At 40.0% G+C, this 24,914-nt stretch overlaps 2 protein-coding genes across 13 annotated transcripts in view; one reads left to right on the top strand and one right to left on the bottom strand.

Annotated features, from left to right (window-relative positions):
- The window catches only part of CD302 (CD302 molecule), a 70,758-nt gene extending 49,443 nt beyond the window's left edge, over positions 1 to 21,315 (top strand). The window contains exon 8 of one of the 3 annotated variants that reach the window (XR_012905180.1): positions 935 to 9,017. Coding sequence is in view for 2 of the 3 variants with exons in the window: in XM_075933495.1 (XP_075789610.1) it covers positions 20,571 to 20,607 (37 nt within the window). In the remaining variant the exon portion in view is untranslated. Of the gene's footprint in view, positions 1 to 934; positions 9,018 to 20,570 lie in introns of those variants that run through there. The other 2 variants (XM_075933495.1, XM_075933496.1) reach the window with 2 other exon arrangements.
- MARCHF7 (membrane associated ring-CH-type finger 7) overlaps positions 95 to 24,914 on the bottom strand; it is a 35,355-nt gene continuing 10,535 nt past the window's right edge. The window contains exons 3-12 of one of the 10 annotated variants that reach the window (XM_075933488.1): positions 22,627 to 22,788; positions 17,258 to 17,432; positions 13,276 to 13,443; positions 9,669 to 10,770; positions 9,279 to 9,448; positions 8,355 to 8,464; positions 5,832 to 5,945; positions 3,811 to 3,859; positions 2,568 to 2,649; positions 839 to 992 (exon numbers count right to left, since the gene is read on the bottom strand). In XM_075933488.1, the coding sequence (XP_075789603.1) occupies positions 2,585 to 2,649; positions 3,811 to 3,859; positions 5,832 to 5,945; positions 8,355 to 8,464; positions 9,279 to 9,448; positions 9,669 to 10,770; positions 13,276 to 13,443; positions 17,258 to 17,432; positions 22,627 to 22,788 (2,115 nt within the window). In that variant the 3' untranslated portion in view covers positions 839 to 992; positions 2,568 to 2,584. Of the gene's footprint in view, positions 1,035 to 2,567; positions 2,650 to 3,810; positions 3,860 to 5,831; positions 5,946 to 8,331; positions 8,465 to 9,278; positions 9,449 to 9,668; positions 10,771 to 13,275; positions 13,444 to 17,257; positions 17,433 to 22,626; positions 22,789 to 24,914 lie in introns of all 10 variants that reach the window. The other 9 variants (XM_075933490.1, XM_075933489.1, XR_012905178.1 and 6 more) reach the window with 9 other exon arrangements.

Below are 24,914 nucleotides of genomic sequence, written 5' to 3'. Positions count from 1 at the left end.
TTCACAAGGTGAGATGTGTGTATTATGCTATCATGTAAAATTGAGAGACAGCTGTATGGTTACTGATGTTTAAAAAAGGAACATTCCAGAGCAATTCTATGCATCATCTTTATTTATAAAGTGATATCACTAAAAAACACATTGATATAACCAGTGTTTTAACAGTGAATATGGGGATCTAAAAAAAGATTTTTAAACTAAACAGCTCAATTAAGATTTTAAATCCTATCAAGTTGCATTTCTGCCAGGAATGCCGAAATGCAAGAGTGTACAGCTGCAATATTTCCCTTAATGGAATATCCACATAATATCAAATATAATCTTAAAATTTCCAAATAAGTACATTAAAAAGCCATCATTAACACTTAAATATTAGAAGCCCCTTGCAAGTTCTTATTGCTGTTGAGTTTAACACTCTTCAAATAAAATTTGGAAACTGAACACTGTAGTTTTTATAGTACCCATTCATCCTATGTTAACACTGGAAGCAAGTGATTATAAGAAACAACAACATAAGCATTTTTAAATGGAAAATGTATGCTATAAGTAAATAAGTTCCCCCACCCCAAAACACAATTACCAGTAGAAGAGAAAAACTTGATAGACCAATCCAGCAACCTGACTACAATAAGAAGTTAATATAAAGGGAGATATGATTCCTTAAATATTTAAAATCTATTTTTTTCAAAACAAGGCATAACATCCCATCTCAAAGGGGATACAGCATTGTATATCTAACGCTTGTGCACTTTAAATAGTTTTCAAATTCACTGTTTCTGTTCTGGTATGCAGCAGTAGACTCAGTTCAGCAATGCTTTTTAAACTATTGAAATATTCATTGCGCTTCCTACTAAAGAGCAAAGAATAAATGCATGTTGATGGTACTTTCTTGCTAGTTCAGCATCTTTGCAGCACTTCCATTTGCTTCTTGCAGCATTAAGCAGTGTCAAAACTTCTGCCAGCATCACTATCCTCAGAATCATCCTCTGAAGCTGTTGGAAGAATACAGTACAATCAAAAGCCTTCTTAAAGGTCTGTAAAATGTAGAATTAAAGTGGTTTTTAGTTTAAATGTGAATAATAGAGTTTTTTCAATTTATAATACCAAAATTCAGAATGATCTATTACACGAATCATGTTAAAATGGAAGATTTTCCAAGTCTGAAATGCAAGCTCTTAGAAAAATGTAATCACCAGCTAAAAAAATCTCCCAACACCTGCACCTGCTTATGCCCAACCATAAACTGGCCCTTATTTATGGTGGCAAACATCCCAGCAGTAGTGGATGTGGGGATATAAAAATGTCATGTATCTAAAGCCTCCCCAGGAGTGGGGCTGGCAGTCCTTATGAGCCCTGACATAGCAAAGGCTGCGCCCCAGGATCAGGGCTGGTAGCTGCCCTTGCAGCAGAGAAGCCTCCTCTCTGGGAGCATTTGCTACGGACTCTTCACAGTACAGAGCTTATTTAAGCTTTATACTGCAGAGCTCACGACACATGTAACCGCTATGATTTTTAGCAGTTACGTGATTACATTTTCAATGCATTTTACATTCTTAGTCATGAAGTGCATTTTACATTCCTAGTCATGAAGTGCTTTATGATGTTTGTATACACACAAGAATCACATCAGTCACTAGAGAAGTACACTCACCTTGTGGATGAGTGACACAGTTATATAGTCAGCTTTTCCTTTCTGTTCAGTACTCTAAACTGATTAGTCTATGTTAAGATAAACTTGCTGATTTTTTTTTTAATACTAAAACGGGATAGTTTAGGATCCTCTGCATGGAAAACTATCAGTGTAAACATTTTTGAAGCATCTTGGATACACCTGCTTGCATTCACTTGCAACAGGAAGATTTGACCGACTTTATACATTCAGGATCATGGAAACTAAATCAGAATAGTTTACATAGCCTTTATATTATAAAAGGAGATATGACTTACTTAAATATTTAAAATCTATTCTTTCAAAAAAGGCATAACAGCCCACACTTGTGCACTTTACTGAATAGTTTTCAAATTCACAGGTCAATAAAAAATAAATCTTGATAAAATATAAAATAACAGGGAAAGGGTTAATACATTTTTCATAACAGGGCTACACATTCCCTGCATTACTGGGGAAGCTGGATCTCTGGAAGTGGAGGGTGGATCTCTGGAATGGCAGTAGTGCTGGTGGAACAGAGCAAGAGGGGGGAGGTCACCCCATTGCTGAACACTTCCTCTCAGAGACAACCTTCACATTTCCACCCATAGTGAATAAGCAGAGCTGCTGGAAAGGGCTTTCTGTATACTCTGATGCCAAATCCCTGTGGGTACAAGATGTGGGGAAAGCTGTGCTCACAGACAGCTATTACCAATGGACTTTTTTTCATTTTTACCGATGACTACAAATTTAATTTGAATTGTGCCCAGCCAAACTATAAATGAAAAAGAAAGAAAGCCTGAGCTCAAGTCTTCCCTTTCTCAAAAACAGAATTATTTTGTAAAGACTGATGAGAGAGCATATTCAGTGCACAACTTTAGACTTCCAAACTCAATGTTTATGCCAAATGTTAAATCACCTGTCATACTCTGCAGATCAAACTCCAGGAGAAATAAGGCTCATTCCAAAATTCATTTGTACTACAAAAAGAACACAACTACCTACATGAGGAATAAGTTATTTTATAAAAAAATTCTGGACATCTTTTTTTTACAAAAACAAACTAATAACTAGAGTAGTCTATATAAAGTTATACATTCAGGCTTATAAAACTAAATCAGAATTTGTTTCTTGCAGCACAAGCAAAAAACTATCACTTTAGTATGCTGAACACTTAATCTCATGGATGGAATTCAATACACTGAGGTTGACAAATTAAAGTAGTCATTAATATACTTCCAATGACTTACACATAGCAATCAGCAAAGACAACATTTAGATCCATGCAAGTTTAAAATTAAAACTATACAGGCTACTTGCCAGTGTAGCCCAAAGCACAGGAACTAGGTAGAAGAGTGAATATATAGCAGCTGGGTAAACTTTTCACTCAGGCTATGTCTAGACTACACTAAGCGGATCTTTCAAAAGTGAAAAGAGTCTGAACAATGGGTTTGTTTGGTTTTTTTGGGAAAAAAAATTAAAAATCCTTTTCAAAAAGAAGATCTTCCTTAAAAAAAAATGACGTTTATGTGGGTTTTTTTTAAAAGGGTTTTCTGGAAAAAAACCACGTCAGAATACTTACTTTCAAAACCTCTGCATATCCTTTTTCAAAATTAGAACGTAGTTTAGACGTACCCTCAGTTCTTGCAACTGGCCAATGTGTATCCCCCCAAAGCAGATAGTGACAGACAAGAGGTATAGGCTCGGGCGGGAAGTGGGGGAGAATGTGCATCACTTGACTAGTCTCAATTGCCATTTAAGATGCTTTCCCCTAATAAAATCCCTATAAAAAGGATAGTAGTCTATAGGTCATTGCCAAGTGACCACAAACTACAGTTGGAGAACTGATTATTTATTCAGATTAATCTATTAGAGTAAAGAATCTCTGTACTGTTGTAAACAGGCTTTAATTACCTATTGGTCTAAAAAAATACATCCACTCCCCCACAGGCTACAAACATTTTTAAAAGTTAATTTGAGTCCTTAATCTAGATACCAATTCAGCACTAACATCCTTCCAGTGTTATGAATTTAAACTCAAAAGCCAGCTACAGCGCTGGTGTTCAGTATTAGAGAAAAAGGATTATTTTCAGTTTAGTTTCCCTGTGTTGGTTTAACCTGAAGTGAAACTGAATGAACCTGGGGAGGGAAAAGCCACCTACTTTCAATATCTTCCATATGTGCCTGAAGAGTTCTTGCAAGGTTAATAAACTAGAAACAAGGTAAAGAGAAAGTAATTTAAATGTTGCAAAATAATCTGCAGAAATTTGCAACAAGTTAGTATACAAGGTTTGCTTTTCTCTTTAAAAATAACCTAAATACATTTTATGCCTTTACCCCAAAGCCATTCCCACAGATCAGTCACTTTATGCCCTTAATCAGTATAAATCATCAGTACAATGTTTGTTATTTTAAAATAAACACATTGTATCAGACTATTGTATAATTCCAAATGGAAGTATAAATCTCCACTGTGTCAGAAAGGATTCAGACAGTGAAGTCAGTGGTGTCGTGTTCATGCTCTATATTCTGCAAAACATGCCTAATTTTAAGAGTCAGTTGTGGAAATGGGAAAGTTCCTAGTGTTACAAAATACAATTTGGTATATAAATTGTTAAAGTAATGGCTTCACTGCTTGTACTTGTTTCATCTACATTAATCTGAATATAGTGGGATTTTTATGGGAAAGTAAAAACCGTTTGACTAGACCATCATCAGAGAATCTACACTAAGGAACCTATCCAGACTATAATAAATAGAAGGTTTAAAAACACAATAAGTCAATTATAGATTTAATACCGGACACTAAAAAGATTAGGGCAGAGATTTTTCAAAGCTCTGAGGGAGTTGAATGCCCCAGTTTTCTATTAGCTTTTATGAAAATGGAGCATACAAATCCCATGGATTCGCTGAAAATCTTAACGTAGATTTTTAGCAATTAAAATTTACTGATTATGCTAGCTGCCTTCAGAATCACATTCAGTACACCATAAGTTGAAAGCTGTAGCGATAACCAAGGCTCAACAAACCACTGTTTCTACTCGCCCTTGGTGAGTAGATTTCAGCTGGTCGCTCCGTGCGCCCCATTCACCGGGCTGCGTGCATGCGCAGTGCCGGGCTGGCGAGTAGCTCTTGCCACAGTTTGTTGCGCCCTGGTGATAACTATACTTTATACATATGGCACCATATGTCATGACCCTGTGCAGTAGAAGATTAGCACCAATAAGTTTCCTACTCCCAAATATTTAAATCTAGACGTAATATCTGGTGCAAAACTAAATAGATAAGGACGTGTTGATTATCTGAAGGTTTCATAAAGTTAGTTCATACTTTCTATGGTTTTACTTCTTTTAAAAATTTGCTAAAAAACTTCTCATTATATGATACCAAGTCACTCTAATTAGATTGAGGCATCAAACTTTGGTCAAAAATATTCTGATGATACCGAGGTACTAGTATATTATTTATTAGATCCTAAATAAAAGCCAGTTTAAGAATAAATATCCAATCATGAGACTAATAAGAGTTTCCTTTAGTTATTTCTTGAATTGCATTCTAAATTGACAAGCGACAATGTAATACTGAAGTGTAAAATTCTATAAAGGGCCAACACTGCAAACAGGAATCAGGCCCTAGTATTATAAAAAGGGACACTAGCATAATTGTGTACTCTAATATTTTTAAGATTGGTTGAGTACATTTGTGACTGATATTTGGAACTTGTATTTGTATATCTTGTACAATTGAACATTCTGTAATCAGAGGTTTTACATTTAAGATTTGCACCTCTAAAACTTGTGTGAAATTACATTTTGATTTGTTGAACTCAAATCTTTTTTCATTATCACACCAGACATCTCCTCCCCTTCCCAAATAGTCTATACCCTGTTTGTTATAACCATTAATCTTGCTAACAAAATACACTTATTAAATGATACAGTTCTCACAAAGACAGAAACTACGATTTTATCATCATCATCATCATCATCACTACTTGTATTATGGTAGCACTGAAAAGGCCCAATTAAAATCTTGTTTCCATTAGAGGTTTATAAAACAAAGTACACAGGAAGTGAGCTGTAGGCATAACACTTTGAGCATACCAAGGTAACAACTCACCAACAGATAGCAACCTGAATATTTACACAAGCAATGCCACTCACAAAATGAGAAACATACTCACCCTGACACGCGTGCTGGCCTCACTTGCAGTTCCCAGCATATCAGAAAAGCGTTGTTCACACAAGTGTAACAACACTACAAGGTAGAGACCAGAGCTGATAAATTCATAGTCTGCCTTGATGGAGACAGGAGAAAAATTAAACAATCAAACTTTGTATAATTAATTTGAAAAGCATACTACTGCCAAGTTTCAGCTGTAACACCAAGGCAGAAGAATAGACGCAGAGGCTTTAAAATATCTCCTACTTAATTTCTGATCTGTTCTCCAAATAATTATGAAATCATAACTATTTCTCTTAGGCTATGTCTATACTACACTGATCTATCAGAAAAAGGTAAGTACACTGGGCCAAATATCGGAAAATCCTCGTCTTTTGAATGAGCCCTTCTTCCTCATGGAAGGAGGAAAACAGGGCTTCCAAAAGAGCACACCTGCTCTTCCGCAAAAAAAAAAAAAAAAAAAAAAAAAAAGAGAGAGAGAGAGAGAAGCCAGAACCACCTACGAGTTTCCCTGGACCTCTGGTATCCCGGAAAAACCCCATAGTCTAGACGTAGCCTCATACATGTAGATAGATTTTATTCACAGAAGAACTTCCACTAAAGTCAATGGGACTTTGTCAATGGGGCAAAGATTTGAGGACCAGGGATTTTCATGGCATAAGCAGCCTTTTTTATAGATCCCCAAACTATCGGTTCACTTCAGCGCTAGAAAAGAAAAAGCAAAACGCCCTCTAACCTCCCTTCTCGTAACTGAAGAGGGGAGCCACTGAAAGATAACAGGAAAAATGTATGCAACTTCATCCAGTAATTGGAAGTGGGGGATGGGTGGGGAGGGAAAGCTAACTTTCAATAGTTAATGATTAATGGGAGAGAAAATAATAGCATAATACAAAAAAAAAAAAACACACTACACCACACACCACGTGAAATGACTAGTGTAGCAATTACTGGCGCCAACTTCTGTCCATGAGAGAGACAAAGCTTTCAAGTTTGTCTGTCTGTCTCTCTCACTAACAGTAGTTGGTCCAATCAGAGATACTATCTCCCTAGAATGACAAAGCTACAACTACACTGCATACAATAGTGATGCAACAGTATTTAAAAAAAAAAAAAAAGAAAAGGAAGTCAATTCCTTAGGGACAAAGAGCAAATCCCTTACTCCCACTAGTGAGCAATTTCTTACAGTTGTAATCGCATTGATGTGGATCAGACTAGTCAGTCCTGTGAGTATCTGCTCACCAATGCAAGCAGAAGATTTATGATCTGGCCCAAGTTAATGCATTCTTAGAGCTAGTTACAAGGTGTTTGTGTGCCTTTTTTCCCCTTCTTGGACATCCACATACGTGTTCAGGTTGAGATTTTATTCAGAGTACATATAATCCAAATCTATAATCCAAACCTCAGCTTTCAACTCCTTTATTATACAAAAATTGAGTCAGGTCTGTCTTAACAATTACCTTTAAATTTCCAGGTTATCTGAAACTTAAATTACTTGAATTTATTCATATTATTTACATAACTGAGGATGTACTATATTTACAAATCAAGTATCATGATAAAAGCGTAGGAAAATCCTCAGAACAAAATTTTGTATTTGCGTAGTAGCCATCTATATGATACTATGTGTCTAGTAGAAAAATACAATACATGGGCTTCCCCCCCCCAAAAAAAATGGAAGATAGTGTTCTTTATTAAATATGCGGATACCTTAAGCAGTGACTGACTATTTCAGGGCTCCATTTTTGTCTGGGTAGGGCAAACAGAAGGGCAGTACATTTTAGAGGGAGATTTTTCAATTTGTCAGTGTGAAGTTGTATCATGCCTGCAAAGACCTTTAAGTATACAGAAAAGTACACTATAATCTTGAATACATGTAGAATAGTGATGGTGAACCTTTGAGTCGGGAGTTGCTGATCCACAGAAAAATCAGTCGGGGGGCCGGAAACAAGTGAGAAGGAAAAGAAAAAAAAAAGTAAAAACCCTCACTGACAGTGGCCCCTGACTATGAAGCAGAAAGACACTCCCCTTGCATACCAGAGCTTAGGGGGTGCCCAAGCTAGCAGATTTTATATACTCCAGCTTTGCCGTGGGCAGCAGGGGGGCTGGAGTGCCAGTGCAGGCTCCCTAATGCTTGGGGGACCCATGGGCCTCGAGGGTCAGATCCAGGCAAGCCGGGGGCTGCATTTAGCCCCCGAGCCTGAGGCTCCCCACCCTGATGTAGAATTTGATTCAAGGTTCAGGCCAGTATTTCTAGGTTCATATAGCCTTTTTCAGAGTTATCACGCAGAGGAACTTGCCAAAACAGACTATAGGGAGAGAACTTATACACCTATTAAGGATTATGTTGAGAATCAGCAGCAAATTCTCATTTCTTTTGTTCCTCTTAGGGGAGAAAATACGTCCTATATATATTTATATTTTTTGCATGGGATCTGATCAATTTCTTTCCTTAAAAAAAAAAAAAAAAAAAGCTGAACTTCCAGAACTAGACTGACACTTACCAAATTAGGCAAAATATACTAACTTGTTCATTTGCATGTGCCCTATAGAGTTCATGAATATCGAAATCTTCAAGATTAAGATGCAATTTCTCTTTACACAGCTCACAGGTAGTTACTGCTTCCAATGAAGAACCTGATGGAAACAAAACAAGACAATCAGATCATATATTCAAGGCTAGATGTTATGATTGGGTCAATTTTATTTTACATAGCAAGATAAAGCAAAAAGGAAGCATGAAAACAATAGTGTTAAAGTCACTGTAGTGCGTATCTGTTACTTATGGTGTAGCAACAGACTTTTTTCTTCTATTAAAGTTGACTTGTTTTATATCTTGTATGCCTCATGACAGCTTAGCAAAACCAATTTTAATCTCAATGCTATCTGCATAGATATGCCAATAGCTAACAGCAGCATAAAACTATGGAAAGTGATGATGATTTTTAAATGAATGGATTTTCTGGACTAAATATCAGCTTTAAAGAGGTGTGGATTTTCCCAATTTTCACTTTCATGTGTTCTGCAGTTAAACAATTTATTCAGAATAGCAATACAGTTTTAATGTTAGTACTCCTTAAAACAAGCCACTCATTTGAGCAGTTTTGATGCCACTAAGGAATGCTAAGGTTCTATAACATTTATAACTTTTCTTGTGCCACCTTATACATTATAATTTTAAAAGTTATATTTATACCATACTAATAGCAAATCCCAGCAATCCCTGATTTCTGAGTAAGAAATTACTAAGCATTTTGGGATGTTTTAACATTTAGATTACGAGGTATACCTTTCAGAATTTCCATACTTCTTTTGGTTCGACTCCACTTGTTTTGCCTATCTAACAAATATCTTCCAGGATAGTATGATTTTTACTGCAAACATCTTTCATCCCAACAACACATCTTTTGTTTAACTGGAAAAGACCTTGTTCTAAAGAGGTCTACCTTACCAGAATTAATCTTGGACTGCAGCCATTTTTTCATACATTCCTGGTGAACATACTGCAGACTTCCAGTGCATTTGCATGGCTCTATTAAGAGATTGGTAGGAGATGTAGATGACATCTGGCAGATTCTACATAAGTCACCTTCCTCCTCTTCAGTGTCCTCTAACAGGAGGCTGAGTTGGAAGAAAGAATTTGTTTCAAATAGTTGTGAAAGCTACTACACAAAGAATTCTTCCAAACTTTGACAAAGTTCTCAGACCTGAAAAAGGAGATTAAAACTAATTTGTATGCAGATAATAGTGATGTAAGTGGCACAAAACAGAGGTGCAACTCTCAAAATAACTTTAAAGAAAAATTTCATTATGTCTATTAACCCATTCAGCTATGTTTTACCTCTCTTTAATTTTCTGGAGTCTTTCAGGATCTCTTGAAGGTAATATTTTAGACTTGTCAATTTCTTCTGCATCAGGTTGATTCCAACTTGAGGGAATAATATCTACTGTTATCATAACGTTGTCAGATAGGCTGCTTCCTAATGAGGGGGGCACTGCAAGACGAAATAAAGAGCCAGGAAGAATTCCTGATACGCCAGAATTTCTTATACTGTGAGCTGAATCTGGTGTGGAAGCAGTAGTTGTAGGACTGCTAGACACTGCAGGTACTGGTGTGCTGGCTGCAGCCCCAGAGGAGCTGCTCTGTGCTTCAAGCTGAGTCTCTTCGCTAGACTCTCTTCTCCTAAAGAGGTGTAGTGATCTACCAGGTGTGTCAGAGGTAGAGGTTCTTGCAGATTCATCTCTTCCTTCTCGCCGCCTTCTGGAGAACAGAGGTGTACATCTGTTTCGTAGAGATGATGATAACCAGGATCCTGTATTTCTACTTTCAGACTCTTGTCTGTAACTTTCAACATCTGAATCAGAACTATGGTTCTGTGAAACACCTGATAAACCCCATCTTCGTCTAAGAAAGCTAAATCCCTGAGAAGCTTCAGGTGTCTGAATGCCCGGAACTTCATGACGTGCAGTTGCATTAGTGCTAGACTGAGTAGCAGTTTGAACTCTTGGGACAACACATGAATCTTCAGAATCAGATCTTGTATTTAGTGAGTCTTGGCTAGACCTTCGTGAGAAAAAAGTAGATGACATACTAGAAGCTAAACGAGATAATAATTGTCTGGTTGTACGCCTTCCTTCAGTATCTGCTGGAGGCTCGCTGAGTGACCTTTGAGACAAAACCCTTTCAGTATTGCTTGGGGAAGGCATTTCATCTCTAATGGCAATGTGGGTAAACTCTGGCTGTATATTCCTTTGGGAAGGTTCCATTTCCCTTGCAGAATAGTTAGATCTTGAAGAGCTCCTGCTGGAGACTCTAGAGAATAAAGATGTCTCATGTTCAGAAGGCAACTGGTGGTTCATGGATGTATTCAGCCTCAAAGTGCTCAATGAATTATCTTTTGGTCTTGCTCCCTGTGCATATGAAGAGGCAGGTCTGTTCAGATCTACCATGGAAGCATTGGAGAGAGAGACAAAATATACATAGTCATTTAAAAGTTACCCAACTGAATTAAAGAAAGCCTAGGGTTATGCTGTACTCACTTTTAAAGGTTGGCAAGCTAGGTTGCAGGCAGAACAATAATCAATTTCAACTCAGTGAACAGGATCACATTATTAAGTACAGTTCAGATCATTTGAAACCAGTTCATAAAGTCAAAAGCAGCCTCATACACCTCACAAATCCTTATACGGTATATTATTCAAGCTATCATTTTATGATTCGGCATTCCTTGTATGGAGGTATAATGAATGACATGTAAGTACAATAAAATGTAATAGCCATCTATATGTTTAAACATTATTCTATTTAATACCTATGCTTCAATCTCCAACCAGTTTGGGCCTTTTGAAGTATTCAGATCAGTCTAATATTTGTCACTGAAATTATAACAGTCATTAAAATTTCTCTAGAATGCAAAATCTATAGATAAAACCATCTTTCTCCCGCTATCAGAATGCCTTGATTTTGGAATAGTTACTTTACTCTTCCAGGTACAGTATTTAAAAAAAAAAAAAAGTAGTTTAACTGCTTTATGGAATGCTTAATCCCTGAAAACAAAAGATAACACAAACTATCCGTTCTGTTTTAATTAACTGCCCAAATTGCTCAAACCCCACCCCCAATAAATCACAATTTCAATCATCTCTCTGTTAAAAAAAAAAAGTATTGTACAATTAACTGTTGTTACTTAGCAGTATATCACTAATATTGACTTCTGTTAACAACTCTTTAGGATCTATTATACCATTCAGGGCTCATTGGCTCAGACAGGGTCATATAACTAATCATTTAGTATCATTGTGCACAAGTTTGTTAGCCAGCTGTCAATAGGCTTAACGCAGCCATATTATCCAGCCAGCCAATTAGAATGTTATTCTTGAATCTTCTAATTTGCTGCCTGTACCCCTTTTAATTATCCATCTACTGCTTCTTTGGATACATGATTTCTTTAGATCCTGCAGCTTGTCTTTGGAGTGCAATCACTAAAATGATCTAACTGCCAGGGCAACTCCTTTAAAATTACAGCAGCTGAGATAGGATTCCTGTTTTATGTCTGAGCCTCAAAAGACCAGCAGCCATAGTTCAAGATAGCCTACTTCCTTAGGGGAAAAGGTGGAAGAAAGGAAAAAAGGAAAATCCAGAACAGCTAAGCAACCAGGTAAGGAAAGAAACTATCTACTTGCTTGTTTTAAGAAATGAATATATTAACTAGGATCAAACTTTTCCTTGTACACAACAGCATTATACCCCACTACATCACTTTACCTTTCTGAACTCCAATCCTACAGAGGCCCTGAAACCAGAAGGAGAACTGCACAGGCAGAAAACCCCATTGAAGTAAATAAGTCTGCACAGGTGCAGGAATCCTTCTGAATGACTCTCCTTGCACAATTGGGGTTGTAGCAAAATTTCTACACTATTTAACAGTAGACTACTACTGGCAAGGATGCAAAGATATTTTCCTTGGGCAATAAGGCACCTCAATCTTGCAATGTGATCTCTACAGGTAGGAAGCCCCATTGACTTGAATTAGTCTCCATGTAACGCAGCAGACTAACCAGCGACATCACAATGCAATACTAAGGCCTATATTTTTTTTTCTTTTCCCTTTATTTTCTCTGTGTTCAGGAGCAGGGCTCGACAAATTATACAATCTACTTGCCCATGGTGAGTAGACTGTAACCCGGAGGAGCTGGGTTCCGGCGATCTGTGCATGCGCAGATCGCCGGACAGTGTGAATGGCAAGCCCTGTTCATGAGAATGGGAACTCTGCAAAGTTTCGCATTAAGTCTCCATTAAAGCACTGGAGAACTGAGAGGAGCCTTTCCTTGAATAAGTAAGATAGCTCTCTACACTGTTTTGGCCTTGATTAGTAAGAACATATGCAAGACAAGCCAGAAAAAGTCTCTCATGAGTATTATGTGGTTCTGTTAAAATAATCACTAGTTAATGCTCCAGTCCAGACATTGCTTTGAACTCCAAAGCCATAGGAGTTTGTGTAAATGTTTTATGGATCTCTGCTGGTATACCTAAGTCCCTCAAGCTGCTTGTATCTACATGCCAACAGCTACTCACTTGTAATTTTAGTTCTGCACTTGTAATCTTGTAGAGATGCATGGTAGAAATCTCCTGGGGGGGTCGCAAGCAACTTGGGGGGTGGGGGGTGTCATGTTACCACAAAATTTGAGAACCCCTGTATTAGTCAAATAACCTACTTTATACTTATTCTTCGTCCACTGCAAAACACTTGAGAGGTTAAACAAATGTCATTGAGAAATAGGCTGAAGTTGAGAGCAGAGAAGCTTTATAGTCAACATATAGTCAGCTTTATATATAGAATTAAAGTAAGACTTGTTAGATTTTACATGTGACAAAACATTAAAGGAATAACTGAAAAGTAAAAAAGACAACCTATACATTTGCAAGCTTTCAGCTGCATAATACATACATGCTGAAGATGTGAAGTCACCATTCCTGTGACTATAATCCACAAGACTACTAACAGATGGATCTGTTCTCCTTTCTAGCTCTCTCCTCTCTCTCACTATCTCAGTTCCCAGAGAACTGAGTACCATTGACGAAGATCTAGGAACTTGATTATACCTCCATGAGGAATCTAAAAACCAAGAGAACTCTGTATAAATCCTACTAGTAGTTTGAAAATTTCAGTATAACAAAAATATCGATATTAGTTTTACTCAAACATCTGAAGTGCTTTAGTGCAGTGTTTCTCAAAGTGAGCCATGGGCCCACTTTGAGACAGCTGCTAGCAGCCATTCCAGTTTGTTTACTTAACAGCTCTGCAGCCACAGAGCCTCCTCCATTGGCTACGGTTAGCTGTTTGCCGCTAAAAGAAGTGAGTGCCCTTTGAGACACACTGCTTTAGTGTATTACAATATAATTGCACTGATGTTAAAGGGGCTTCTTAAAACTTGTTTTCCAAGACCACCACATTCTCTACCCATGAACATTTTTTATTATTATTATTAACAACAATTCATAAAAAAGCTTCAACTGTTTTAAACTTGAAACACTTATTTTTTGGGGGGTAGCAGCTTCAGCATCTAAGCAGGAGATAAGTATTTCAGATTTGGCAAAAACATATGTGGTTACACTAGAAGTTATACTAGTTTAAAATGAAATACAGTTTATCATATTTCAGTCTGAGGACCAGATAAATCCAAAATACAAGGACCAAGGAAAATATTCCTTAGACATTTAGCAACTACTACTAAAGTAATTTTATTTCAGAAAATACATCAAATATTATTCAGAAGCACCAGTACAAACATACGCTCTAAAGAAGCACAAATACTATAGAAAGGGACCCTGTTCCATTTTATAGATATCATGAGTGAGGAATTTTCAAATGAGGGCACTAGCCCATTCATCTGAAAGCAAGTCATTGTAGCAACAGTCTCAGTCCTGTGGACAACATTCCAGATTAAAATAAACCTTTCTATGTGCAAGATCAGAATTTGTAATCACTTAAGGATTCCTGTAGTATTATCAAAGTGGAGATAGAGAGGAAGGTAGAAGAATCCAATAGTTTGTTAAATAGCCAGTGTTCTCAGATTTTGAAGAGTGTTTAACTTGACTAAGTTTGTACATACTGGTCTGTATATAAGAATAATGTATAATTGTGTTTAACTTTAAGAAAAAGTGTTAAGCTTATAAACTGCCCTACTCAGACCCACAAAAATATTGTGAAGTATGGCAAAACAATCTAAGTACCCCAAGTAAATTTATCTCTGCCCCATTATTCTACCCTACGTAAGGCAAGGGTGACACAACAAACTTCTGATGCCTTGGTGGTTTTACCAGATCCATGATTTCTGTGCTTGTCTTAAAATCCATACTATAGCTTCTCACTTATGGCTGAAGCCACCTTAAATCACTTCCATCTTAGATTACACAGAGTAAGTTGTATAACCTTGCATGCAGGCACAAGGTTAATGTTTCTATAGCTGCTGGAATCCGAAATGTGAGAATAGCAAAAGACAATATACATGATTTTAAAAGGACTGTTTGATATGATGGAAATATATTGGGAAGATGGGATAAAACTGATTTCACTTAAGCTTTTATATCAGTAGTGGGAACCATTTTTTGGTTAGGGGCCACTGACCAGCAGAGGAAAAAAATCAGTCAGGGGCCATGCACAAGTGAAAAATGCAGAAAAAACCCCACCCCTCACTGACATGGCCCTTGACTGAGAAGGAGAAAGACACTCCCCACATTCCCCTCACACACCAGAACTTAAGGGGGCCCAGGCTAGTAGGTTTTTGTGTGCTTCAGCCCCACGGTGGATGGCAGGGGAACTGGAGCACCAGCATGGGCTCCTCAATGCTGGGAAGGGAGTCCTGAGTCTTGGATCCAGGCAAGCTGGTGTGTCTCACCCATTTTATATGAAGAGTAAGAAGAGAACTCTTGGTTCTGCAGTCTTCTCAAAGCAGAGTCAATATAGAGAAGTCAGTGGCATACATGTACTATTCTAATGTTGAGGGTAAGCTTATTAGTGTCTAACTGGATGCTGCGTGGCATACAATAATTCATAATCGGAGAGGAAAGGGTTATAGACCACATTAAAGGTGGTTTCAGGTATTTTCATAAACCTTCCATCTTCAATAAAAAAAAAACCCTCAAATTTAGTTTTAGCCTACTGCAGTGAGTAAGCTTGGCTTCTCACTGACCCAGAAGGGGAAACACTTCCTAAGATTCCCTGGTGGGCAGTGCCAGAGCAACCCAGCCCCACTCACAGGAAGCAGAAAGATGGAATTGGAAGTATAAAAGGAGGAGCTTCAAGCACAATTGGAGCCCAGCAGCCAAGGCAGCCCAACCGCTCCACCCAAGCTCCCCAGGAGGAAGGCCCAGCTGCCCTGCCTGAGAAGGGAGAACCAACCTGAGCCACTAGGGCTTCTGCTAGGCCTCCTGGGCTGCTGCCTGGCTCACAAAACTGGCCAGGGCCTCCACAGTTGTTGACACACCCTGAGGACTGGCCTGCACCATCTGGACCCCTGACTGATCCGGACCCAGAGCCCATGGAGACATTGCCAGTGCCATTGTCCCCAGTGGCACATGAGGAGCAGAGGCCAGGTAGGTCCCCGGGGAAACTAGGAAGCAGCCCAGGGATAGCTGACACTGGGTCGGCCCATGAGATGGAGGTCAAATGGGCAGCATGTTGCCACTAGGATCCCCGCTGACCCAGTGGCAGCCTTTGCTGCCACTGTTAGAGCCCTGGGCCAAGGCCAAATGGAGCAGGTGGGCCTGCATACCCCCTGCCATCTCTCACCTTGGAGGGCAGGCTTCCCCAGGGGGATAAAACCCCTTATCTGTTGTTCGGTGCCCCGCCTGACCTTGTAAAGTATTTACCCAGCCTTCAGCCAGAGCTGAGCCTTTAAATTGTTTATCACCCAGCCCTACACCAGGGCCTGGGCCTACCTGCACTAATGAACTGCTGTTTGTGTGCCTGTCCCACCCTGCACCAGAATCTTGGGACTACATAAAGTCTGTTGGGACTGCCTTTTAGGCACCTGCCCCATCCTGTACTCTGGGCCCAGGCCTAACGGGGGACCTCTAACCACTTATTTATGGTGCTGAGCAGAGGGGTCTGGGGCCCATGACTAAGCTGGCTGGGCTTACACCTACTTCATACTTAAACTGGATATTGAATTCTATGCCCACCCCCACACACATACATTCTAGATGCATATTTACAACTTCAACTCCAGTGTTAAGCATTCCTTCTCTCTAAAATCATATCAGCACAATATAGTCTAATATGGCTTGAAAGCTCTGTTGCCTGGTGTATAGATGGCCACCTTTAGCCCCAACTAAAAAGAGATGATTCTGCTCTACCTCTGCCCATAGTACTTTGGACAACTAGGGTACTCATCGCTACGTGGAAGGCGGAGCTAAGATACAGCAAATAATTTGCTGCCCATATGTCCTACTGCTCTTCTGTACCTATTGTATATTAATTCCAAACTGTATCAGTAAATAGCTGCAGGCTTCCTTCTTTAGGACTTTTAGTCCACGCTCTTCACCTTTTAAAATGTAAAATTATAGGAATGTTTTCTACTAAAATAAATCACTAACTCAGTGTCTTCAGAACACTGAGTTAATATTTTCCTAGACACTGATAAGCAGGGCTCGCCAAGCGGCAGCGAGCCCTGCTTGCCAGCTGCGCAGTTTCATGCGGTTCTGCGCTCTGCGCATGCGCAGATCGTTCTCCGCATGCACAGATTGCTCTGTGCTGGCTCTTCTGGGTTGTAATCTATTTGTTGAGCCCTGCTGATAAGGATACTGAAGTTGGAATATCTAAGTATTTAAAGCCTCAATATTTATCAGTGGATATTTACAACTTAGTACATGCTTACTTTTCAAGACTACATTTCATACATATATTTAGCACTAGTAATACTACTTACCTGAAACTGTATTTAAGCCATTACTTCTCACAGAAGAGGTAGATGTATAGGAAAGCTTCGGTCTCTTTGAATCACTATCCCGCTGCTGGTTATGTAATCTTGAATATGCTCCCTGAGTGTTCTCAGATTCACCATACCAAGTAGATGAAAAAGGAGAGGAGGAGGAAGATGCAGACTATTTAAAAAAAAAAAAATCTGGAAAATAACTTCAAGTGTGGCTTTTTCCTGTAAAAGCAAGCTTCTAAATACCCACTTATATTAGGTATGTAAAATCCCATTTAATTGGTTAACTAAGTTCCCAATTTTATTTGGCCACAGAACACTTTTAAACTCAAAGAATTTTGCGGAACCCCTGATAACAGTCTAATATATGGAGCTGAAAAAGTAGACCACAAATAAGTAAGGACAATAATAAACAAATGCTAAACAAGGTCATGAGATCAACATTTAGTTTAATTGCACATATTTAAAAACAAAAATCATATTAATTTTTTATAATCATATAACGTTATTGTAATGCTGCGGTCTCCAACCTTTTTACACCCAAGATCACTTTTTAAATGACAGACCAAGCCGAGATCTACCGCCCCGCCCCTTCCCTGAAGCCATGCCCTCTCTATTCTCCTCCTCCCCATCACTTGCTATCCCCAATCCTTATACTGCTGCTTTTAAAAAAAAAATTCTTCTGTAGGAAGAGGTTTTTCCAACATTTGGCCTGTCTAGACTGGACCAAATGTCAGAAAAAAAACCCTTCTTTTGGAAGCCAACTTACTCCTTGTGGAAAGAGGAATATAGGGGTGACCCAAAGAGCCTGTTTGCTCTTCCACTAAAAAAGCGGAAGAACAAACGCAACCCTGGATGCAGAAGAGTTTTTCTGGGATATCTCCAGAATCCTAAAAAACTCCTGCAGTCTAGCTGGACCCTTGCTGTGTTGAGACAGGATGTGTAGTCTCTGGGGTGGGAATGAAGGATTTGGGTGTGTGAAGGGGTGAGAGGTGCAAGCTCTGGGAGGAAATCTGGATGCAGGAGGAGGTGGATAAGGGGACACTGGCTCGGGGAGGGGGCTCCAGGCTGGGCAGTGTTGGGATACTAAGCAAGCCACATGCTTGCGGATGTGAGGGTGCAGGAATTTGGGTTGGGGTATGTGAGGGGCTGAGGGCAGGAGGTTCCAGTGTTTGATAGGCTCAGATCTAGGGTCTGGGGAAGGAGGAGTGCAGGAGTGGTTGTGGCCAGATGGGGGTTTGGCCCCAACTGGGGGTTTGTTGGCTAGGCTTCATTTTTAAATAAAATATTGTTAAACACAAAAAGTTTCTGCATTGTCTTTATTTATGAGAATGGCAGGAAACCTGCCTTGAGTCAGGGGTCACTGACCCATAGAAAAGTCATTTGGGAGCAGGGGACACTGTACTGGGGAGGGGAGCTAGTGTATTCTGGGGCAGGGAACAGGGTGCCAGTGGGGGCAGGGGAGAGGGGGCAGGGTGCCAGGACAGGTTTCTGCAGCAGAGGACAGGGTGCTGTGGGAGGGACAAATTTCTGCAGAGGGGAGCAGGGGGACAGGTTTCTGTAGTAGGAGACAGGGTGCCAGAAGGAAATGGTTTCTGCAGGGGGGGCAGGATGCTGGGGGACAAGTTTCTGCAGGGGGGGCAGGTTTCTGCAGCAGGGTGGGGGGGCAAGGGAGAGGGAACAGGGGGCCAGGAGGGTGGGGGACAAGTTTGGGGCAGAGAAGAGGGAACAAGGTTGGGGGCAGGGAATTCCCTACCCCAGCCACGGAGGGAAGCCTCCGACCCGCGCTCCCTCCGGACTGACCGCAGGGCGGCTGGGCTGGAGTGAAGGAAAGCGGCTGCCCAGCCAGCTGGCCGTGGTTCTCAGCCAGGGTGCCACCAAGCTCCACGTGGGCAGGCGCAGAGGGGAAGCCGCCCGATCAGCTGGAGCACGGTTCAGCCTCCTCTGGGTTGAACGCCACAGCCAGCTGGACAGGCAGCTTCTCCTCTGCGCCAGCCCACGTGAAGCGTGGTACATCCTGGCTGAGCGCCATGGCCAGCTGGCCGGGCAGGTGCTTCTCTTCCCTGCTGCCCTGCACTCAGCCCAGGGAGGCTGCGCCTAGCTCCAGCTGTGAAAGCCAGTCAGCTGGCTGGGGTGTTTCAGCCCTCCCAGCTCCCACCATTCCTCGCAGCTACTCACCTGTTGTTGTTGCTCGGTGAGTAGCTGCTCCTCAAATGAGGCAATCTAATGTAAATGTACTGCACAGGCGCACAGTTCAGAGAGGGCTCAAGAGCTACTCTTAGAGCCCGTGAGATCTACCGATCTACTGGTTGGTGACCACGGTTGTAATGGAATTTTCTCATGGAACTCTTATTTTCACTTCGTGGAACCCCAGGGTTCTGCAGAACACCATTTGGGAAACACTGAGTTTACCAATTAAATATGAATATTTTAACTAGTTAACTGATTAAAGGATAGCCATCTACTCCAGCCTCTGCCAGTTAACTGGAACCAGTAAGCCTCCTCCATTAGTTACTAGTTAGTTTCCCTAAATTCTATATGACTATAACCAGTTTGGTAACGCAAGCAAGACAATTTTCACAGACTGATTTTGCTTATAAAAAAAATGTGGAAAAAATACGCAGATACTATGATGATCACTATACAAGAGCAAATAATTTACCTCAAAGTATGCATGATTTTTTTGAACCAGTAAAAGGATTTAGTAAAAATAGACCTTTAGCTTTATTTTAGGACTTGTGTCTATATTTATGTATTTTAGATTAGCTCCTCCTTCCCACACCAAGGTTTAATCAGTTTTACTTGAGGAAGAGTTCCTTTATTACATTATCTGTTCTGTTTCACTGAAAAGCATTTTTCTTTTGCTAAATACAGAACTGTCACGAAGCCAAATTTGAACACACCAAGGTGTGTCAGCAATGCAAATTAAAAAAAATATATTGTCTACCGTTTTTGAAGAAATAGTAAAGATAACCTTTCCAGTTCATAAATAGCTTTAAAGTGCTCAAATCCATCTTTTAATGGTCAGATTTTAATAATGTTCTTGATAGAATAATTTGGAAAAATAAGTCAGTTTTAGCCACCTAACGTTATAGGCTTGGGCTATGAATGAAATCTTTCTTCTGAAGATTGAGAGCATGGATAAAATGTGTATTAAAAAGTTAGAAGGCAGAATTATACATTTATTACCATTGAGGAAATAAGAGGCATACATGTATATATTTACTACCAGTAATATTTGTGTAACCACAACAGAATAGCTTTGTCAGTCTGTTACAATTTGCTTTGTTATTTTACCTTCCTGTCATAGACTTCTAGAACTGGAAGGTACTTCGAGAGGTCAGTGAGTCCAGTCCCCTGCCCTCACAGCCGGATCAAGCACTGTCTAGTTCCATCACTGATAGATGTCTATCAACCTACTCGTAAGTATCTCCAGTGATAGAGATTTCACAGCCACCCGAGACAATTTATTCCAGTGTTTAACCACCCTGACAAGTAAGAACCTTTCTCTAATGTCCAACCTAAACCACCCATGCTGCAATTTAAGTATTTTCCTGTATGTCCTATTACCAGAAATTCTCCCCACAAATATATTTGAATTGTGATTTTAAAGAGTTAAAGAAAAGCTTATTTTTACTACGCTGGGTTTATGCAAAGCAGCTGCTTCTGCTTTTTATGTCTGGGAGTTGTACTAGAATTTCTCCTCCCTGCCATTAAAGACTGCCAGATGTAGCAACTAGTTTCCCAAACCAAGACAAAACAGAACTCAACCCTGTTTAACAAATCAGACTGAACAACACACATTGCTCAACAAAGCTGAACTAAAAGTACTGTGTGGTGCAACATTACAGTAAAACTCCAAGTTGTCCAGCATCCAGTGGTCCGGCACTCCTGATAGTCCGGTGCCACCTGGAACCTGGAAGTGCTCCAGTCAGCTGGACACATTGGAGCTGCTCTGCCCCAGGCTTCCCCGAGTCAGCCGCTGGTCAGTTTCAGCAGCGGCTGACTTGGGGACCCCTTGGGCAGAGCAGCTGGGGTGCAGCCCGGTTGGTCCCGCAGTGCCACCCCTTCACCCCAGCCCAGACCCCTCATAGCCCCCCCTTCCGATAGTCCAGCATATCTGATAATCCGGCACCCCTGGGGTCCTAAAGGTGCCAGATTATCGGAAGTTTACTGTACTCTGTATTACAGCTCAAAGGTTACTTTAAGAATAATCAAAATTTAAGAGGGCAAAATGTACCAGATGGAAAATCTTACAATGCCTACTAACAGGTACAGGCCTTTTATAAATAGAAGCACAGCTTGCACTTCAACTACATGTAGTCTTTCATCATTATTTCCTTTGAAGACTGGCAGCCCCACAGCACTTATTTTCTCACCTGCACTCTGACTCTTACACCAAGGTGAATCAGAGTGAAGGTAAGCCAAACACTGTTTAAACTGAAAGTTCTCTCTTGGAAAAATGTCTAACATTTTAAACCAACACAGGCCTTTCCATGGCTTACCCAGTTTCCTGTTTTACTACTAATTTAAAAAAAGTTTGACTTCAATGTTGCAAATAAATGTCAAATAGCAAGCTTCAAATCTATGGGGAGATAAGGACCAGATTAAGACAGACTCCTTAGGCCCTAGCTCCTGGAGTCACACAATTAAAAATTTCAATTTCCATTTTAAAAGTATGTCAACATGAGGGTCAAAGTAACCTAAACGTATATTCAAGGTGTAACAGATCGAAGGAGGAGTACCATAATGTGTGTTTAGCCATATGTGGGGCCACAATATGCATTTAAGAGTTTAGTTATCACCCCATCTCTCCCCTGCTATCATGCTTGCTGGGGGTGGGGAGGGAGGGCACAAAAGGAGCAGCTGCCCCCGGCCACCATCTCTGCTACTTTGGCATGGGAACCCCAAGCCTTTTAAATTGCCACTGAGCACCAAGCTGCATGGTCTGGGCAGTGCTGTGGGGAAAAGCAGCATTCCACAATCAGGGAGGTGCCAAGGGCTGACTGCCCCTTCCACCTGAGGTCCAGCCCCTTCTGGCTTAGCCTCTGTGGAACCCTGGGCAAGCCTGTCTGCTCCCCTGGCTGTTATGCATATTACTCCTTTAATTTTAAAATGGAGAACTTGCAGAGCTATGTCCCCTTCAAATTTTTATTTAACAATTTGTAAAGTAACCTAAAACAAATCTAATTCAAGTAATTATTTATAAACCTCTGTTAACCCCTCATATCTCTTTCCCTCCCTGTTAACTTGACTGAGTCTACCAAATTTAAACATAGCAGGCGATTCTTACTAGCCGTTTTTCAACCAGGAAGATGTGTAAGTAAAACCTCTGCCCATGTATTTTATACACTATCAAATCTTACCAATCTGCTTCTGCTTCCCAAAAATCTTCCAGACCATGGATGATCAATTGTCCCCGAGTAGCGAGTTGGAGAAGAACTATTAAGCTTCCAGGGAACTTCATGAGTTTCTCCTCTTTCTCCAATTCCCCAGTCTCTACTGGAATTATGGAACAGATTGGATTCCTAGAGAACAACATGCATATTACATGTAATTTAAAATCAAAATAGTCAGGATATTGTGATGGAAGTGCCTGCTTTAATTCTGAAATGTTTTGGACATCAGATGAGTCACAGTTCTAAGAAAAAATGCTAAGCAAATGTGTGTGGGCTTTGTTTTAGTTGAGTTTGGTTTTTTGTTGTTTTTTGGGGGGCGGGTGGGGGGGGGGGAGGTGGAGAATAATGTTCTCTTTTCTGCTGTTTGAGATTTCTCCTTGACCTTAAGTTGTTAATGGGTTTTTGTACAGAGTAGAGAGAAGCAAGGATCCAAGCCTCTTGATGGAGAATATTAATAGAAGTCAGACTTTCAGCTGAAACCCAAACTGCCGAACTCTGTCCATTTAAGGAAGCTAAAGTCGCTAAATCATTTGAGGATAGGAAAGAGGAACTTTAAATTCAGGTTTCCTGTGGTGATATACCACTACTCAGATTCTACAGCAATGTTTTAGAAATGTTAAAAAAAAATTAACCCAGACTAAAGCAGTAAAAGAGAACAAATTACATTTGTTTTACTTCTCAAGATTTAATGGAATAATGGACAACAACAGAATAGCACAATTCTGATTGGGGATGTGAAATGTTAACTAGTAACTGGTGTGGGATGGAGCAACTCCCTGCTGGCCATAAGTAGGGGGCTGCACCAAACTTTCAGGAAGTCCACCATGGACAGGGGCTGCTCCAGTGTTCAGAGCAGCCCCTCCCCGCTGCGGGCCTGAGCACACTGCTGGTAGGGGCTGCTTCAGTAAGGGCTATGAGCCAGCAGCAAGCCCCAGCATGGGGCTGAGGGCAGCTCCAGCCAGGCTGGAGCAGTCCTCAGCCCAGATCCCACCTTAACCCAACATTTTACTAGTTAACCAATTAATTTAACGCTTTAACCCAGATTTTACATCCCTAATCCTGATTAAAAGAAATCTTATTCTAACAAAACACATGGAACAACTATGGACTTGTGGCTTATTAACTAAAGTCAACCAATGCTGTTACTGTAAGAACATTTCACATAACATCTTTCTACAATTCACGTACTTAATTGTTCCTGTTTCTTTACAGGCCACGTAACCATTTTCTTCCTATTTTGTTGCCTCTTCTTCTTACTACTATATTATTTGTCCCCAAAAATAGCATCCTGATTCTCCACTCCTTGCCCAGTGAAGTTTAGAGAAGTTTCACTTTGTAGCTCTGTTACACAATTCTGGAGCAATTACATGGAGTCCTACTAGAGAAGGCCTACAAAGCACAGGGCCATTTAGAAGCAAAACACAGTAATCACCATTAGTGGGTTGGTTTAAGAAAATGAACAGATGGGAGTCTATGTACCTAACTCACAAGACATTGTGCAACAGCACTGAAATAGCTATTTTGGCATGCATGTGGAAGACAGTTCTGTAGGGGAGTTTTACAAAACACTGCTGGCTGCCTCTACAAAATACTGCTGGCTGCCTAACTTCTGTACAAAATGTTCTTAACATTGTTGGAAAAGTTTTCTGTATGGCAGTAGCTCAAACTAATTTGACTTCTTGTATTTCCATCCTCCCAACATATCCAGAGGCTGCAGTCCATATTCTGGACAAATGAGGAAGTTAACAGTAGTAGGACTGGAATATCACACTTATGAAGGAAAACTGAATATATACAAAAATTACAAAATCTTTGTATCTCTAGGTGCTTTGATCAAACAGTATAAAGAAGGCTGACATTGTTGACGTTCCATATCATCAGCATCACTTGAGGCAACTTTCAATAAATTCAGCACAGTAAAATTAAATGCCATTTCTAATTAGATCTGAAATTCTATTTAACTTTGACAGACTTTTTTTAAACCACTGTAGGAGATGCTAGTGTTCTAGTGTTAAATTTTCAAAATCAGTTTGCTGTATTACCAAAGCCAGAAGTCACAGTTTCTCTTTATGTTCCCATTTAAGCTTATGTAGTGCTGCTATAAATGATACACAACACTTGTTTTCTGGTGCCGAACAAACAATCCTACTCTCAAATTTCATGCAGTCAAAAACTGTATTAAAGTAATTAAAGCAGGAACACTAAATAAAAAGGTGATTTTTAAAGAATTTTAAACAAATGAAGTGAGATTTTAT

The sequence above is a fragment of the Pelodiscus sinensis genome, chromosome 7 (assembly GCF_049634645.1).
Source record: "Pelodiscus sinensis isolate JC-2024 chromosome 7, ASM4963464v1, whole genome shotgun sequence".
Taxonomy (NCBI): domain Eukaryota; kingdom Metazoa; phylum Chordata; order Testudines; family Trionychidae; genus Pelodiscus; species Pelodiscus sinensis.
Note: the sequence above shows the minus strand (reverse complement) of the source record. Positions and strands in the feature narration are given on the sequence as shown.